General features: G+C 46.7%; 1 protein-coding gene and 1 long non-coding RNA gene across 2 annotated transcripts; both read left to right on the forward strand.

The window, feature by feature from the left end:
* Nucleotides 1-5,296: 5,296 nt before the first annotated feature.
* On the forward strand, nt 5,297-8,346 carry LOC139354468 (uncharacterized). The gene is made up of 3 exons (XR_011605423.1): nt 5,297-6,805; nt 6,867-7,958; nt 8,020-8,346. It is a non-coding gene; the product is annotated as an uncharacterized lncRNA (long non-coding RNA).
* A 6,301-nt stretch (nt 8,347-14,647) lies between these two features.
* On the forward strand, nt 14,648-15,896 carry LOC139354085 (39 kDa FK506-binding nuclear protein-like). The gene is given in 1 exon segment (XM_070998346.1): nt 14,648-15,896. A coding segment is annotated over 1 exon segment (1,071 nt). The 5' UTR covers nt 14,648-14,737; the 3' UTR covers nt 15,809-15,896.
* The last annotated feature ends 4,004 nt before the right edge of the window (nt 15,897-19,900 follow it).

The following is a 19,900-nucleotide window of genomic DNA, read 5'->3' on the forward strand; positions in this document are numbered from 1 at the left end:
AATAAAAGATTGGTCCCCTATGAAAATCGTACGGTAACACGAATGACCACAATTTTAGACCCTCGCTTCAAATAGGAGGGATTTTGGAATCCATTTAATTCCTCCCAAGAAGTTAAATCGTTGGAGGATGAACTGTCGCTCATCAATGCTCCAACAAAATCTTCTGCATTTTCAAGCCCGCCAACACCAGAATCCACAGCAGAATGGTGTTATTCCAGAACAGTGGCGGAAAATAAGGGTTATACCTGTTCCCAAAAAAAATCTTGACTCTTCAATTATTACCAACAACAGACCTATCTGCCTTCTACGTGTGACTTTTAAGTGCTTAGAAGGTTTGATTAAATTGCGTATGGAAGAGCACATTAATAAAAATAAAATTCTGCCACCAAGATCCTATGCGTTCAGAAAAAACCATTCTACTGCCCAATGTATCAACGATATACTAAATTACATAGCCAACCTAAAAGCTCGTGGTTTCCACGTTACCGCAGCTGTTTTAGACTTAAGTAAAGCCTTTGATGCCGTAAATATCCTTATTCTGGGTAGTAAATTAGTTAGTTTGGGTTTCGACCACAATCATATTTATTTCATTATAAACTTCCTTAGTAAAAGAGTTCTCACTATGGGTACTGCAGAGGTTACACAAAACAAAGGAGTTAGTCAAGGTAGTTGTCTGAGTCCAATCCTCTTTAATTTATATACTGCTGAGCTTCACAGCTTAAGTAATGACCATGACAGTATTCTGTTCCAGTACGCTGACGACTTCTTTCTAGTCTGTTATGACAAAGTCTTTTCGATGCCTGAAGAGAAATTAGAACCAAAAGTAAATAGATTTATGGAACTTTGCAATATTTATAATCTTACTTGTAATCCAGACAAATCAGCCACCATTCATTTTAATTTAAGGAAAAAACCTTTAAGTGTCTTGTGCAATAATATTATTTTAAAAAATGTAAATAGCGAAAATTATTTAGGTAGAGTCATAAGTTCAAACAACTCGTCTGTTCAGCATGTAAATAAAATAAACATAAATAAGCATGCTAATTTCCACCTTAGAAAGGCCTTAGGACTTATTAAATCGACTCCAATTAATATTATTTATAATCTTGCAGCTGAACTTCCTCCAGCTTATAGGGTTAAATTCGCTACAGCGAAGGAGTTGGCCAAAACGTTCGCTCATGGACTACCATCTGCGTCGCTTCTGTCAAACTCCTTTGTAGCCAAAAATAGTAGTTACAGTAGAATTTATGCTGAATTTAAAAATATCCTGGATAGTATTGCTCCTATTTGTCCTTATTCTCTGTCCACACGAAAGATTTCAGTTGACACAAATTTCTTTAAAGGTACTTATAAGAATAAAAAATGGCAAACGGGACTATAATTCTCTCTTTATTTAAAGAAAAAATAAGAGGTTTAACCTCAAAAAATATGGAAATCATCTTCACGGATGGTTCTGTGTCGGAAAATTTTACAGGTAGTGCTTTTGTTCACTTAAATTCCAATTCAATAAAAAGTTTCTACACCGACAAAAAACTTTCGTCGCTGACTGCTGAACTCACAGCCCTAGAAAAAGCCATTGACTTCAGTATTTCAAAGAAGTTCTCCAAAATAGCAATTTTAACTGACAGCCTTGGTGCCATCCAGACAATAAAGAACGCGAACTCCAAAAACTGCATCTCTCAATGCATCCTGAAAAAAGTCATAAACAATCCAACCCTGCTATCCATAGAGTTTCACCACATTCCAAGCCATTCCAATATTTGGGAAAACGATCTCGCAGATACAGCGGCTAAAAATTCTAGGATTAACGGCTCTTTCTTTCAAAGACGCTATCAATCATATGTTCGCGCAAATAAAACAAGACTGGGAGCGTGAATACAGTCTGTTTTCATTAGAGCGTAACAAGGGTTACGCTCTCCTCTCACCAAATACAACTTCCAAGCCTTGGTTTAAAAACAAAGAAGACCTATTCAACCGTATAGAAACGAAGACTCTGAACAGAATCTTAAGCTTTTGATAAATAAACACTTTTTTTCGGGCAACGTTAATGAAGACATTTCGCATATTTTGTTAAATTGTTTGTGCCTAACCGAAGTAGTCACTTCCGGGTCACACCGCGGGACAAGGGGGTAATGAGCACTTGTCGCTGGCACGGGGACGCTTTGATGGCAGGACGATCGCGTCGCGGCAATGGTAACGATGGTTACTGCGATGCCGGACCACAGGCGATGCTGGAGCTGCGCTGAGGGTGAGCTAACGTGGTTAGCTGCTAGTTGAGATAGTTTTTTACGAGCCCTATTCCCAGTTGTAGGAAGTAGAGCCGCGGAGTTAAGAGGTGTGTTGATAACTGATTTATTCTTCATTTGATACCTGCTTATATACTACTTGGAACACGGAAGCTTAGTGTAATGATTAGTGAAATAAGCTATATTCTAAAGTAGGTCAGGGAATTATGATTATGGTGCAGCTAATCAGCTAAACTGCAACATGTGCTGACTGCATTGGTGCGTCGGTGTGCCGTTGAGTCTGAGAGACGGTGAGTCGGTGAGACGGTGAGTTAGTGAGACATATAATATGCTGATCAGCAATTCTCATATGCAGTGGGTGCTACTGAACGCCTGGTACTGACACTGCAACATGTGCTGACTGCATTGGCGGGTCAGTGAGCCGTTGAGTCGGTGAGACGGCGAGTTAGTCTACAGTGAGTGCTACTGAGCGCCTGGTACTGTTCCCAACTAGGATACTGCTTGATTTGTTGGGTGTGGTCATGTTGAGTACCTTTGGGTATGAACATTCTCCCCCCCATTGAGGGATACCCTCAATTAAGTCGTGATGGCGGTCAGCCCTTGACCGAATTGTATAGGAAGCACCTAACAAATCATTGACCAAATCCTTTGACTGCGGTTCATGTTTGTGATTCAGGTCCCTCATATCTTCTTGATGCTGCTTAACACTCCCCGTTGCGACAAAATTTACATTACCGTGGGGTCTGAAATTGTGCCCTCGTAGCACTTGATTATTTGGCACGTCTGTGGTATGTGGCCTTTCTGCAACAACACTTAGGTATTTCTTGGTTAAATTTAGAAATGTTGAACAAAAGTCAGGCTTCTTATTGGTTTTTCTTTTGTAGTATAAAGTGCTGCAATTAACTATTATGTATAGCGGTTGATCCTCGATCGAACGAGTCAGTGTCGCTGGTTCTTGATTGGCTACATCTAACTTCAGGTTCTCTTATTTTATGATCCATCAATGCTAAGTTCGTTAAATGAATCCTTTTCTTGGCGCATAAGCAGCATTCGGTCCTGCAAGATCATCTCTGTTTTCTATTAGATTAGGGTTGATTTCCATATCAGATGAGGTTTCTTTATTGAGATAACCTGTGATTACATAACCAAGCCTTGTGCCTTGTGCCAAAGGTTTATTGGGTCCTAGTTCAAGACGTTCACCGGTAATTACACGAGAAAATACTTCAACCCCTAACGTTAGGTCAATGGGTCCTGGTTGCCGAAAGTCAGGATCTGCTAATGGCAGTCCCTCGGGAATATTAAGATCGGTTGTAATCGGTACTGACGATTGGTCTGTAATGACTGTGGGCATAATAAATACCTCTAATAGTTTTTCAAACCCTGATGTACATGATGAGAGCTTTAGTGTTGATCTAATTGCTGTTGATATCTTTCCTCCGATTCCAGATATTTCAATCGGTGACCTTTCTTTTAGAGATAGCAAATCTGCCATTCTCCTTGAGATAAGATTCACCTGTGATCCACCATCTATTACAGCGCGACATGTTTGTTTCCGGCCACTGGATTGCTAGTCGGTCCTTGGTGTAACAGTGAATGATGCCGTTGCTGGCAGACTCGACAAGTGGCCGGTGATCCACAGTTTTCAACCTTATGAGCTGTAGACAAACAATTTGTGCATGCTCCTACTTGAATAATGGCTTGGCGCCGTGCTTTGGGGTCCATTTGCTGGATACGGCTACATGCTCTAAGATTATGTTGTCCTATGTGACAAATGTTACAGCTCTCTTCGTTGTGAACTGACTGATGGCGGAGTGTTGCTGTAGGTTGAGCGCTTATCGTCTCCAGCATGCAAGCGCGCCGCTCAATAAACGTCAGTACACTCCATAACGTTGGAATTTCCGTTGGTGCATCCGCTGAATTTTCGAGAGCAGCTAGAGACTGCTGGTCTAGTTTTCTTCTGATAAGAAAACACAGGATTGGATCCCAGGATTTTGTGCTGATATCAAGGTTTTTAAGAGTACTCATTGAATTTTTTATAGTGTCATGTAAGGCCCTTAGTTGGCGCGAGGAGCCGTCTATAGGCTTATGGTCAATAATTTTTGCTATGGCGGCGAATACTAGTATTTTTCCGTTCTGGTATCTGGCCTTTAAACGCAAACAGGTATCGTCATAGCCACCCTGTGAGATGGCTGTGTCTGTCAAGACGTTTCTCTCTTCACCACGAAGCGAACTGTGTAGAATATGTAGTTTTTGACTGGCCGAATATGGTTTGTTATGTACCAATTCCACAAAGAGATCATGGAACCGTGGCCAGTCTAGATACTCGCCGTTGAACTCCGGAATGCTAATTGGCGGAAGTGCCAAGTTTAGGCTCAATGGCGCGTCGTTTTCTCGTAGCATGTTCATTTCGTATTCCTTGTATAATGTGTGGAATTGGGCTAGCTCTGCTTCTTGGGTGACTTGTTTCCTCAATGAATGAAGTAGACATATTGTGTGTCTTGGATACAAAGAATCTTGTGAAGCTGGATGAAGCTGAGTATCCTGCGAAGCTGGAAGAAGAAGCGTATCCTGTGAAGCTGGATGAAGCTGACGTTCCTGTGACGCTGGAAGACGAAGCGTATCCTGTGAAGCTGGATTAAGCTGAAGTTCCTGTGACGCTGGAAGAAGAAGCGTATCCTGTGAAGCTGGATTAAGCTGAAGTTCCTGTGACGCTGGAAGAAGAAGCGAAACCTGTGAAGCTGGATTAATCTAAAGTTCCTGTGACGCTGGAAGAAGAAGCGTATCATGTGAAGCTGGATTAAGCTGAAGTTCCTGTGACGCTGGAAGAAGAAGCGTATCCTGTGAAGCTGGATTAAGCTGAAGTTCCTGTGACGCTGGAAGAAGAAGCGAATCCTGTGAAGCTGGATTAATCTAAAGTTCCTGTGACGCTGGAAGAAGAAGCGTATCCTGTGAAGCTGGATTAAGCTGAAGTTCCTGTGACGCTGGAAGAAGAAGCGTATCCTGTGAAGCTGGATTAAGCTGAATTTCCTGTGACGCTGGAAGACGAAGCGTATCCTGTGAAGCTGGATTAAGCTGAAGTTCCTGTGACGCTGGAAGAAGAAGCGTATCCTGTGAAGCTGGATTAAGCTGAAGTTCCTGAGACGCTGAAAGAAGAAGCGTATCCTGTGAAGCTGGATTAAGCTGAAGTTCCTGTGACGCTGGAAGAAGAAGCGTATCCTGTGAAGCTGGATAAAGCTGTGAGTCCCTTAGTGGGAAGGGGGTTGCTTGAGTGTGATCCTTTGTTGAATACCAATGTATGTGCCTAACCGAAGTAGACACTTCCGGGTCACACCGCGGAACAAGGGGGAAATGAGCACTTGTCGCTGGCACGGGGACGCTTTGATGGCAGGACGATCGCGTCGCGGCAATGGTAACGATGGTTACTGCGATGCCGGACCACAGGCGATGCTGGATTTGCGCTGAGGGTGAGCTAACGTGGTTAGCTGCTAGTTGAGATAGTGTATTACGAGCCCTATTCCCAGTTGTAGGAAGTAGAACCGCGGAGCTAAGAGGTGTGTTGATAACTGATTTATTCTTCATTTGATACCTGTTTATATACTACTTGGAACACGGAAGCTTAGTGTAATGATTAGTGAAATAAGCTATATTCTAAAGTAGGTCAGGGAATTATGATTATGGTGCAGTTGGCTCAGCTAAACTGCAACATGTGCTGACTGCATTGGTGCGTCGGTGTGCCGTTGAGTCTGAGAGACGGTGAGTCGGTGAGACGGTGAGTTAGTGAGACATATAATATGCTGATCAGCAATTCTCATATGCAGTGGGTGCTACTGAACGCCTGGTACTGACACTGCAACATGTGCTGACTGCATTGGCGGGTCAGTGAGCCGTTAAGTCGGTGAGACGGTTAGTTAGTCTACAGTGAGTGCTACTGAGCGCCTGGTACTGTTCCCAACTCGGCTACTGCTTGATTTGTTTGGTGTGGTCATGTTGAGTACCTTTGGGTATGAACACTCAAAATATACACCAACAAGACAGAATTATCCAACACTACTTAAATATAACGATATTTATTGTTTACTTGGAAATGAACCAATTGAAAATTGGACATCGGATACCGGTTTCATTCGAGCTGCTAATATTAATATCTAATATAACACACTCCACACTGCTCATTTAATACACTATAACACCATTCACGCTTATACCAACTCACAAAATTTAAAATTAAAATTTATCACACACATTGATAACATTTTCATCGCTTATCGTTCATCGTCATCGCTTATCGTTCATCGTCATCATAACATCACCAGAAACTACTGCACGCTATTTACATAGCTGTCCATTTAATTTTGTTTTTCTTGAAATTTAGTTTCATACATTGGCGGTGGCGTTAACCCGTTCCAACGGGGCGGCCAAATAATTCTTCCCTCTTCACGGAAGTAACTTAATATATAAAAAAACTAAAATATACGTTCAAATTGGTATAGATTTCGACAAATATTGGTGTTGGCGGCGCATCGATATGGAGAAGACTTTGAAAAAGCAGAACAGCAATGGTAATTAGAGTAATTAGAATATGAATGTATATGATTTGTAATCTTTTTTTGTCCAATATAGTTGCCTGTCAAGAGGAAGAAGGAACGTTCCCAAAAAAGCGCAAGAAATATGGGCTTTCTTCTCTATGGAACTATTTTGACTACCAAGTGCATAATATGTGGTAAAACCTACCAAACAAGTGGCAATACGACAAACTTGTCTTGCCACTTAAACGAGGTCTACGTTACTGTGACGTGACTCGAATTGCGCAACGCTGTTTTGTCCACTGAAAAGGTCCTCGACGAAACGAGCCATTCTTCTGAAAATATTGCAAACTCTTTACTCTACACAGTACTCGAGGAATGGAGAGTTTTAGGAAAGGTCACTGCAATGTTCACAGATAACGCCAAAAATATGATAAAAGCATGTGAAATACTGCAAATAAGACATATTCCATGCTGTGCGCATTCAATCAATTTGACTGTCCAGGACTGTTTGGCTACATTGTTTCGCTTTTTAAAAGTAGCACAATTGCATGTGCCACGTTTAAAGAGGCTCAGGAATGCGAACGTCCTTATAGTTTAAAGCAAGAATGTCCTACAAGATGGAACACCGGCTATCATATGTTGGACAGAATTTTGATCACAAAGATTGCCATCGCAAGTGTGCTACTAAACACGCCCAAAGGGCTAATGCCGCCAACATCTGAAGAAATATCCATTCTGGAGGATTTAAAGGCAATACTTTCACCTTTTCAGCATGCAACGGTACACACATCTTCGAGTACTTCTGTGACAGTGTCTTCAGTGATTCCGGTTGTTTGTGGTATTTTACACAATCTGACAGGCATGAAAACTAAACTCCAGACTAAGGTGGGCCAAGATGTCTGTGATGACATACTTCAAGGGGTCAATAAAAGATAATAATTCCTCCCAAGGGGTTAAATCGTTGGGTGATGAACCGTCGCTCATCAATGCTCCAACAAAATCTTCTGCATTTTCAAGCCCGCCAACACCAGAATCCACAGCAGAGTCCAACCTATTATTCAGTTTTTTACAAACTAATCAAACTCAAAAAATTCAAAGCGGTCGCGTGGATTATATATTGGCTTTGCGACAATACTTGAATGCGAGTAATTTGGACCCTGCCCAAAACCCTTTGGATTATTGGAAGGTACAAAAAATAACAATTTAATTGGTAACCAACTTAAAAATCCAATTTCTTATTTCAATAGATATCAAATGACGCCGGATTCAAAACATGAAAGTGAGAGGATGTTCAGTAAAGCTGGACTAGTCGTTAGCGAGAAGGGAAGCTCTCTAAAACCAATGAATGTCAATATGATTTTATTTCTAAACAAAAATGATTGGATAATTCAGTTTTAGTTATGTTACTTTTTCCTTATTTTTTTGAGAAGAACTTTATACTGTTATTTATTTTATTTTTAATTGAATTGTGATATAATTTTAATTTTTGTGTTGAACGAGTAGTTTAAGTTTCACTTTGAATTTGCAGGAAACAAAAATTGAAAACAATGGATCTCAAGTAAAGCATAATTTTTTATAATGAACTTACACATTGGATTTATTTGTGGTATTCGTTTATATATTAAATGGAGTAAAAACATTTTTCAAAATTACATCCAAAAAAAAGTTCGATGTATCGATACATCGATGTTTTTTTTCTGAAAAACATCGAAACATCGATGTAGGTAAGCATCGATTATTTTCGAGCTCTACATGCTAGCACCGGGTCTGCCACGGGTCTTGCCTTTACTTCATCTGGTGCTGTGGTGTCCACTTCCACTTGCTGCCTTTGCGTAGCAGGTCATACAGGGGTTTGACAATTCCGGAAAAATCTGGTAGAAATCGGCGGTACCGGAGTTCTTTGACGGTCGATGGCGGTTCCAGTTCAGCGATGGCGGCTACTTTTTCCGGATCTGTTCCTATTCCCTCCCTAGTCACTCGATGTCCCAGGTACAGCAGTTCCTTCTCACAGAATTGGCATTCTTCTGGATTCAGCTTTAGGTTTGCTACCTTTAGACGCCGGAACACTTCTCTTAAATTTCTCTTGCGTTCTTCTAGCGTGCGACCGATCACTATTATGTCATCCTGGTAAGCGAATGCGTGAGTTGACATCCTGCTGAAACGTTGCAGACGCCGAGTGGAGTCCGAACGGCATTACGTCCCACTGGAATAGACCTTTGCCTGGTACCGTGAACGCCGTGTATTGCCTGCTATTTTCTTCCAGTGGGATCTGCCAATATCCATCCTTCAGGTCCAGACTGCTGATGTACCGCGCTTCCCTTAGTTGGTCTATGATGTAGTTTATGCGGGGCATTGGGAAGGTGTCCTTCACTGACTTCGCGTTGATCTCTCTGAAGTCGACACACAGTCTCCACTTGCCTTTCCTCTTTTTCAAAATCACAATGGGGGAGCTGTATAGGCTCTTTGAATGATCTATGAATGTAGATTTCCCCTTGGATTTTTGGATTCTTAGGGTAGTATATCTACTTGATTGTCTGTCTTTCTTCAATTTAATCTGGATCTCTGGCATATTCGATGTTTCCGTCATTGTGCTGAAGTCATCCAGCTCTGTTTCCAGGAACTCTATAGTATCGTTTAACTCGTTTACCTGTTGAACGACTGCTACCGATAGCTTCTCCTTGAGCCATCCATTGTGTCGGTTCCTGGCTGGTATTTATACCCGTTACTCGTGGTGTAAAAGGGTATACTAGATTCGTCGGAGAGTATGTAACAGGCAGATGGAAGCGTTTCCGATATATAAAGTATATATATTCTTGATCAGGATCACTAGTTGAGTCGATCAAGCCATGTCCGTCTGTCCGTCCGAATGAACGCTAAGATCATGGAAACTATACGAGCTAGGCTATTGAGATTTGGCATGCAGATTCCTGTGCTTTTTACGCAGCGCAAGGTTGTCAGCAGCGTGCCACGCCCACAAACCGCCCAAATCTATGGCTCTTACAGTTTTGATGCTAGAATAAAAATTTTAACTGCAATGAATTTTTCTTATCCATTTTAACGCCCAGAAACTTAAAAAAATCGTAATTATGAACGCGGATATCTCGAAAACTATCAAAGATAGAGAATTGGGATTTCATAAAAAAATTTGCCACGCCCACTCTAACGCCTAACCATATATTGAGATCGCGAGTAGGTGGCGCATTTTAATCTCGATTTGCTGCTTGCATATCTCCATTTCCCTTTTGTCCCTATAGCTGAGTAACGGGTATCTGATAGTCGAGGTACTCGACTATAGCGTTCTTTCTTGTTTCAGGAAGTTCCATCCCAACACCAACGGATCCACTACTCCTGGTAAAAAATCACTTTGTTGCCGAATTAGACCTACACCTCGAGTTGCGCATCAATTCCGCCACAAGTTCCGTCTGCCAACCTTACTTGCCGTCTCGTCCTTGTAATCCTTCCAAGAGAAGCAATATTGTCCGCCATTTCTTTACTAACGAAGCTTGCCTGTCGAACCTGAACGACCATTGGCGGTCCTGTTTTATGACCTTTGCATAGTCTGACTGGCTGGGTCTCGAGGTCAGCGTTGCTGTTTATCTATCTTGGCTTGACTCTCTCCTGTGTCCTTCTTAAATCCGCCGGTAAATCCACTTCTTTCCTGATGTCCCGAACGTCTATTTATCAGGACTGCTTCAGTCTTGTGCGCTGCCAAGGCGAGTCCCTTGGCGTCGAGACATGCGCTTGCTCGTTTCCCGCTTCGTTGCAGATTCTTTCCGCATCACGGAGTTTCTTTGCCGTAACTACTATGTCCACGTCATCCGCGAAACCAATGATTCGTGCCCCTTCGGGCATCGTGATCCTAAGGATCCCATCGTACATGACATTCCACAACATAGGGCCTAGGACTGATCCTTGGGGGTCGATTGCCCGGAATTAGTTTCGTACAGGAGCAGGTGGCTTTCGAAGTAGCTCGCTATTACTCTCTGTACATACACTGGGACATTTAGGTTGCTCGGTGCATTTAGTGTGTGGTACCAGCTAGCGGAGTTGAATGCGTTTTTAACATCCAACGTTGCCGCTATGCAACAGCTTTTTCCCCTCAATGGCTTTGTCTGCGATTTCGCACAGTTCACCGACGGTATCGTCGGTAGATAGCCACTTCCGAAAACCATACTGCATCTCTGAGAGGCTGTTGGTTTCGACAAGGGCACCTTTTAGCCGGGAGTGGATTATTTTTTCGAGAATTTTACCCACCGTATCCAGCATGGAGAGTGGCCTATACGAAGAAGGTTCCTCCGCGGGTTTTTCCCCCTTTGGTATGAATACCAGCCGCTGTGTTTTCCAGTGACTAGGGAACACACCTTCTGTTAGGCATGCATTATATTTGACAACATACTCTTTTGTATTTGCTTTTATGGCAATTTTAAGAACTTTATTCGGGATTCCATCTGGTCCCGGTGCTTTGTCGTCCAGTATTGTCTTCAACACTCGCAGGACTTCTTCGGCAGTTGTGAGCTTCATGCTCGCCGTGTTCACGATCGGTGAGGTTCGCGCCATACTCTCTTGTGAGGAGTTGAATAACTCCCCACAAATAGAAGGAGCAGCAGATGGCCGGCTGCTTACCAGATACGCGGCGAATTCGCGTAGTAACGGCGCGGCGAGGAGAGTTTGGAGACCAAGGATGGAGATCGAGAGAGTTTGGAGACCAAGGATGGAGAGCGAGAGAGTGGGCCATACGCAAAAGGGAAATAACGGACCCCGGAGGCCCTATATAAGGCCGCAGAGCCCTGGCAGCTGCATCAGTCGATCACGAGGAGTCAAACCTTCAAGATCAGTGAAAGTACCAAGTGAACAGTCAGTCAAGCAAGTAATCTCCGAGGGAGCCACAACCAAGTGAGTCGTCGGAAGCAGCGCCGTGGAGACCACACAAGGAGCAAGATTGCCACGTCGAGACGTTCGGGATTGGGACATCAGGATTGAGACACAAGTGGCTGAGGTCTGGAAGGCATCACGAGGCTAAGTCAAGGCGTTTGTTTTCCAACTTTTTCACGACCACACCCTGGCTAGTCGCCGTGTTAGAGACAAGCAAAAGAGTCCTACGACGAAGAACCGTCAGCTTGGGGAGGAAAGTTGTCTGCGACCCAGCGTACCTTGCCCGACCAAGCAGGACCTGGCGTGACGGACGAGCGGTAGATCGAGTTGCGGTTTCAAGAGGCGGCCGCCTGGAGAGTCCTGCGATTACCGGCGAAGTTCCCGAACAGCAACCGCCCAACTCCCCGAGTGCCAGAACGACGAGATACTGGTCAGAAGACAGCGCAGAGGACATCGACAGCGACGCCAGCCGACATTTCCGGGAGCCACGTTACCATCGCCGCGCGGAGCTCATTGGGAAGCACAGGAGCGTCGCGGACGTCACGCATTAGGGTGAAGCCGGGTGGAACGTTCGTCTGCGCTAGGCGTAAAGCAAAGTGAACTGCTAGACAGCTTCCTTGTCTGACTGTCAGCGCGATCTGAGCAAGAACCTAGCGGGACCGTCCGGAACAGAGCAAGGGACAGGTATTGCCTCGAAAGGTGTCGGCCTGGAGAGCAAAGCTTGTTCACCCTAGTCTGAGAACGGTGACGCTTCCCTAAGCCCACATGACCGAACTCTCTGCGAGTTTAAGGCGCAACAAGCGACCTCGAGGCAGCTCGTCGGCAAGCAGGCAGAAGCGGCCACTACGAGCGTCCCGAAACCCGGGAGCCAGTGGAAGCCGAGCATTACGTTAACGAAGGCTGAAGGGGACAACCTGGTGGCAAGCCTGAGCATTGACAACATGCAAAAAGAGGCCCACAGGAGAGAATCAAGCCAAGATAAGAAAACAGAAGCGCTGACCCCGAGACCAAGCCAGGCGGACTATGCAAAGGTCGCTAAACAGGTCCGGGAATGGTCGTTCAGGTTCGACATGGCGGAAAAACCATTCGAGTTCCTGGAGCAGGTAGAATGGTCCGCCATCACGTACGGTTTGGATCTTGATATGATCCCTCGAGCGATGCCGGAGTTGCTAAAAGGAAGGGCTTTGAAATGGTTCATCGCCAACAACAAGCAATGGAGAACTTGGGCAGAGTTCATTGAAAGCTTCCACACATATTTTCTGCCAAGAGATTTCTTCACCAGGCTGACGGAGCAGCAGTAGTCCGCAGTTGTGATGATTGGTGGGAACAGCTACAAAGCCACAATCGACACCGAAGCAACGGCAAGCTTCGTTAGCGAAGAATTGGCGCACAATATTGCTGCTCTAGGAAGGATTACAAAGACGAGACGGCAAGTTAGGTCGGCAGATGGAAGGTGCGGCGGAATTGATGCGCAGCTCGAGGTGGAGGTCAAATTTGACAACAAACAAGTGACCATGAGCCTGTTTATTTAACCCGGAGTAGTGGATCCATTAGTGTTGGGATGGAACTTCCTGATTCAAGTCGGATCCGAGATAAGGTGTGCTGGACACGAGATATTAATACCAGCCAGGAACCGACACAATGGATGGCTCGAGGAGAAGCTATCAGTAGCAGTCGTTCAACAAGTAAACGAGTTGGACGATACTACAGCGTTCCTTGGAGCAGAGCTGGCAGACTTCAGCACAATGACGGGAACATCGAATATGGCAGAACACCAGATCAAGATGAAGGATGACAAGCCAGTCAAGCAGAGATACTATCCCAAGAACCCAATAATCCAAGGGGAAATCAACGCAAAGGTGGACGATCTTCTCCAAATGGGGTTCATAGAGCATTCAAAGAGCCCATACAGCTCCCCCATCGTGATGGTGAAAAAGAAGACAGGCAAGTGGAGACTGTGTGTCGACTTCAGGCAAGTCAACTCGAAGTCAGTGAAGGATGCCTACCCAATGCCCCGCATAAATTACATCCTAGATCAACTAAGGGAAGCGCGGTACATCAGCAGCTTGGACCTGAAGGATGGATACTGGCAGATCCCACTGGAAGAGAGTAGCAGGCAATATACGGCGTTCACGTTACCAGACAACGGTCTGTTTCAGTGGAGGGTAATGCCGTTCGGACTTCACTCGGCGTCGGCAACGTTTCAGCGAGTTTTGGACCAAGTAATTGGCCCCGAGATGTCACCTCGCGCATTCGCTTACCAGGATGGCCAGGATGACCAGCACGCTGAAAGAACACAAACGAAACCTTAGAGAAGTGTTCCGGCGTCTAAAGGAGGCAAACCAGAGGCTGAATCCAGAAAAATGCCAATTCTTTAAGAAGGAACTGCTGTACCTGGGACATCGAGTGAGTAGCCGCCATCGCTGAACTGGAACCGCCATCAACCGTCAAAGAGCTCCGGCAATACTTAGCGTCGTGGTACCGCCGATTTGTACCAGATTTTTCCAGAATCGTCAAACCCCTAAATGACTTGCTGCGCAAAGGCAGTAAGTGGGAGTGGACACCGGAACACCAGATGGCGTTTGAGGAAGTAAAGGCAAGACTCGTGGAAGATCCGGTGCTAGGATGCCCAGACTTCAGTAGAAATTTCATCCTGCAAACAGACGCCAGCGACTACGGCATCGGAGCAATACTGACCCAGGTCACCGAAAAGGGCGAAAGAGTAATCTCCTATTCGAGCCGAACACTGAACGGCGCGGAAAAGAACTACTCAACAACGGAGAAGGAGTGCTTGGCGATCGTCTGGGCGATCCGGAAGCTCAGGCCATATCTGGAAGGTTACTATTTTAAGGTAGTAACCGACCACATCGCCAGATGGGCCCTGGAGCTACAACAGTACGACTTTGAGGGAGTGTACGGAAACGGTAAGCTAAACGTGGTGGCCGACGCATTATCAAGACAACCACTACCAGAAACACTACGAGGATTAAATGACACCTCTACTTCGCGGTCACACTCACAATCCGGCGTCTTAAGAATTTCCGCGTTTTTTTAATTTAATTTTCCGTTGCGAGTAGACTATACTCCTGCAAGATGTCGATGTTTTGGGGTCTGAACATGAAGCCTGAGCGCAAGTACTCGCAGACGATCATCAAGTCGTTCCACATTTACGGCGTGGCCCTCGACAAGGGCCAAGAGGCAAAGTTGTACCTTGCCGCCGAGAAGCAGGAGTACATCGTGGCCACTGTAACCAAGGCCATTCCTCAGGTGGCCCTGGATCTTAACTTCAGCAAGGGCAATCGCATCATGTTCTAAACTGCAGGCGACGCCAGCGTTTCCCTGCTGGGCTACTTGCACGACATTGATTCCGACGATGAGGACGAGGATTTCAGCCTCGAGAAATTGCTGAAGGGCAAGGAGGGCAAAAAGAGCAAGAAGTCCGAGGATGATGAGGAGGACGAGAGTGGAGAGGAGGAAGAGGAAGATTCCGAGGAGGACAGTCAGCTGATTGGGGAGTACGAGTCTTTCCTTGAGAACGGAGGTGATGATGATGACGATGACGATGATGAGGAGGATGATGAGAGCGGAGAGGAAGAGGAGGAGGACAGCGACGAGTCCGAGGCTGAGGAGGAACAGCCTAAGGCCAAGGTTGCCAAGCTTTCGCCCGGTGCCAACGCCAAGAAAGCCGGCAAGGAGCAGAACGGCGTGGCCAAGAAGGAGGAGACCAAGCAGCAGCAAAAGAAGAACGAGAAGCCCGAGGCCAAGAAGGAGAAGGAGCAGCCCAAGCCCAAAGAGCAGGCCAAGCAGCAGCCAGATGCTGGAGGAGAACGCTCCCTCTCCGGCGGTGTAAAGGTGGTGGATGTGCTACCCGGCAAGGGCGAGGAGGCCAAGCCGGGCAAACGCGTCTCTGTCTACTACACCGGTCGCCTGCAGTCGAACAACAAGACCTTCGACAGCCTGCTGAAGGGCAAGCCCTTCAAGTTCTCCCTGGGCGGCGGCGAAGTCATCAAGGGCTGGGACGTGGGTGTCGCCGGCATGAAGGTGGGCGGAAAGCGCCGAATCACTTGCCCCCCGCACGTGGGATACGGATCGCGAGGAGCTCCGCCTAAGATCGGCCCCAACTCGACACTCGTCTTCGACGTGGAGCTGAAGGCAGTGCACTAATCGTGTGCATTTAACCACATCATATAGACTCGTAATCATGTAGCCATTAAGTCTCCGCGTCGTACAACTTGACAAAATGTTAAAAAAAACCACTGTTTTTGCACGCTGTTCATCAATCAAAAAAAAAAAAAAAAAAAGGCATCGGCAACAATAAAAGATAAGGACCCAACCGCAGAAGTACCCGGACTATGTTATGGATGGTGAGACACTGTACAGAAACATACCTCACCGAGCAGGCAATGAAGACGTCGCGTCATGGAAGATGTGCGTCCCAAAGTCGCTACGAGAAACAGTGTTGAGGGAAAACCACGACGCACCGTCTGCGGGACACGTAGGAAGCCGGAGGACAATTGCACGGTTGGCAGCCCGATACTACTGGCCAGGCATGCGTAGAGACGCCCGAGCCCACGTAAGAAAATGCGAGATTTGCATGACGTTTAAGCCCAATCAGAGGCAGGCGGCTGGGAAGATGTTAACCCAAGTGCCGGAGGAACCATGGGCCACGGTATGTGCAGACTTCGTTGGTCCCCTACCAAGATCTAAGCACGGGAACCAAATGCTGCTGGTCATGATAGACAGATTTTCGAAATGGAGGGAACTGGTGCCCATGCGCAGTGCGACAGCAGAGTCGCTCAAGAAGGCGTTTAGGGAGCGCATAATCGCAAGGTACGAGGTCCGGAAGGTGGTCATAACGGACAACGGAGTGCAGTTTGCAAGCCGCATCTTTAAAGGTTTCCTGGCTGAGATGGGTATCAGGCAAAAATTCACCGCACCATACACACCACAAGAGAATCCAACCGAACGAGCAAACAGAACTGTCATGACCATGATTGCGCAACTCGCAGGGCAGGACCAGAGAAACTGGGAAGAAAAGTGGCCGGAGATTATGCTAGCAGTGAGCACGAGCACATCGGAATCCACGTCTACCGCGCAGGCCAGACATACAGCGCAGCATCCGGAGATTCTATACGGAATGCGCCGGACGAGCTCGTCTGGATGTTACCCCAGGAAAAGGGGAGGACGGTTCAGAATCAGATCTACACCGTAGCCAGCTGGTCACAAAAGACAGAAACACGCACCACACAAACAGTTTACTAAAAAAAAAAAGGAACGGGGCATGCATGGGCCGCACCAGCAACCTGAAATTCAAAGGCGGCTTAATGCAGGAAGCAGAAACGGACATCATAATACTTACCTGCTGTCCCGGTTGCAAAGTGAATGCGAAGTCCTCTCCGCACCCGGTCTCGAAAGCTGCCAATATGGAGTCAGATGCAGCCAACAGAGGACAAGTGAAGGGCGAGAGAGGACGAGAAGAGAGAAAGGATGAGTTTAAAAGGAGTGAAAGAAATGCAAAAAAAACTTACATAGGAACGTTGCAAAATCACCACGAGCCAGGGAAGGGGACGCCTCGATAGGCGATCGATTGGCACTGGACGATAGTGCGATTGATGGGCACACGAAAATGGAAAAAATCGGCCAAGGTTGAAATGTCGCAACGAGCAGGTGGCAACGCCGCACCGTCGGTATCGATATTCGGAGAAACATCACGCAGGGATGGTGTGACCAGGCGGAGGAACCATGGAAAGGTTCGATAGCCCATAAGTATCGATGTCCCAGTGGAAACACGGGAAATATCGGCGCGGGAGATTTAAAGTTGCTACGAGGAGGATGACCAGCGCTGAAGGAACTCAGTAGAGTTAAGAGCGTCGAGGGAGCATCGAGGGAGCAACGAGGGAGCGCCGCGGGAATCACAAGGACTCGAAGGCTAGGATATGCAAGGAAACGCCGGAGAGTAGGAACGAGTTTAAAATGTTTCCCGAAGTAAGGGAGTTGAAGGAGTTGAATAACTCCCCACAAATAGAAGCAGCAGCAGATGGCCGTCCGCTTACCAGATACGCGGCGAATTCGCGTAGTAACGGCACGGCGAGGAGAGTTTGGAGACCAAGGATGGAGATCGAGAGCGGATGGAGAGCGAGAGAGTTTGGAGACCAAGGATGGAGATCGAGAGGGAATGGAGACTTCGCGGGCAAGGCAAGAGTGCCGAGTGCAAACGCGGATAACGGAACTCCACTTTGGACCGGGAGAGGAAGTGCCACATCTCGGCAGTGGAGCGGCACACAGGCGTGCCACTAGCATCACGGGAATCAGCGGTACTGCAGCAGTGGGCGGAGCATCGATTGGAAGCGGTACGTGAAGGACAAGTGGGTCAACCAGGAGGCACGTACTTTGGACCCAGAGTGGAGAGAGACAGCGGGCCATACGATTACCGGCGAAGTTCCCGAACAGCAACCGCACAACTCTCCGAGTGCCAGAACGACGAGATACTGGTCAGAAGACATCGACAGCGACGCCAGCAGACATTTCCGGCAGCCACGTTACCATCGCCGCGCGGAGCTCATTGGGGAGCGCAGGAGCGTCGCGGAAGTCGAAGAACGTTCGTTTGCGCTAGGCGTAAAGCAAAGTGAACTGCTAGACAGCTTCCTGGCGGCAGCCTTGACTGTCAGCGCGATCTGAGCAAGAACAGGTATTGCCTCGAAAGGCGTCGGCCTGGAGAGCAAGGCTTGTTCACCCTAGTCTGAGAACGGTGACGCTTCCCTAAGCCCACAAGGCCGAACTCTCTGCGAGTCTAAGGCGCAAAAAGCGACCCCAGGCAGCGCGTCGGTAAGCAAGCAGAGGCGGCCACTACGAGCGTCCCGAAACCCAGAAAGAGGAGCGCCAGCAGTCGGCGGAACCAGAGCCAGGAGATACCGAAGCCAGCCCAGCCACACACCCGCTGTACTAATACCACGAGAATAAATCCCACTGTTACCATTTTAACCCTTTGTTTTCTCACTGATCTACGGGGCAGTCACGTCATATAAATTTGGTGGGACGAGCACACAGTCTTCTGAGCTAGCCGCACGAATCTCGTAGCGAGCAGACACAAAAAATCAGTTCGTTACACTCTTGCTCTTGGATTAGTGTTTCCACTATCCATTTTAGGCTGACTGGGCATGTCGGTTACGGCCTACTAAATACCCGTAGCCGTTTTGTGACGCCCTTTTTTTTTATTTTTTCCAGGGCTCGTCTTCTTTCCCTTAAATATATTTAAAGTGCCTCAAGTTCGGGCCTTCCTCTTGAGCGTTGGTACACGCGCCTTGCCCTGTGGCAGTCTTTCCTGACTTCCGCAATGGATTGTTCAACCAGAATGTAGGTCTTCTACTTGATGGGATGTTCCCCTTTCTCTGCATAGATGCATCACAGGCTACGTTGGTGTATTCTGCTATGTGGTTTGCCATTTCTTCAGCTGAGCCGCTTGTGAAGAGGTCCTCGAACAACCTCTGTACCATCTCCACGTCTAGCGTTTCTATTTTGTACCCTGGCACGGTCTTAGGAACTCGTGGTGGGCCATTTCTAGACTTTATCGTGCAGATTATTGCTGCATGGTCACTACCCGTGTAGGTGTCACTAACCTCCCAGCTGGAGCCCGCTCACAAATGTGAGGTCAATGATAGAACTAGTGCCGGCTCTTGAAAAAGTCGGCTTTATTCCAGATTTCAGCAGCACTAGGTAAATTGCGGCGAAGCTCTCAAGTAGCGCCTTTTCCCTCGCGTTGGTTCGGAGGGAGCCCCACTCCGTAGCCCAGGCATTTATTTCCCGGCAATTACGACAGGGCGATTTTTCCGGGCGTCTTCTGCAATCTCTTCGAGCGTAGATATTGCCTGGGGAAGGCTAAGGCTTGGCGGCAGGTAACAGCTATAGAAAGTGTGACGAACCCGCCTAGAAGGCGCGTGCGCCACAATAAGTACTACTTTCGTTATTATAACTTTAAGAGAAATACAGTGAATTATAATAAATGTTAAGTTTAATTAAGAATAAATAAGTCATAGCTAAGTTCAGAACCCTGGGCGGCAACGCCAACCGATAGTTCATCAAGACATGTTGAATACTAGAAAAGCGAAGGAGCTAAAATACCAGAAGTAGGAAAATACTAGAAATCCCGAATAGAGGAAAAGGCCGGAAAATGAGGGAGGGTCACGCGGCGATCGTGGCGGCTCTCTTCTCTCGGGATCGCGGAACGAAAAAGACGTGTGATTCGGACACGGCTTAGCG

This window comes from Drosophila suzukii, assembly GCF_043229965.1.
Source record: "Drosophila suzukii chromosome 2 unlocalized genomic scaffold, CBGP_Dsuzu_IsoJpt1.0 scf_2c, whole genome shotgun sequence".
NCBI lineage: Eukaryota > Metazoa > Arthropoda > Insecta > Diptera > Drosophilidae > Drosophila > Drosophila suzukii.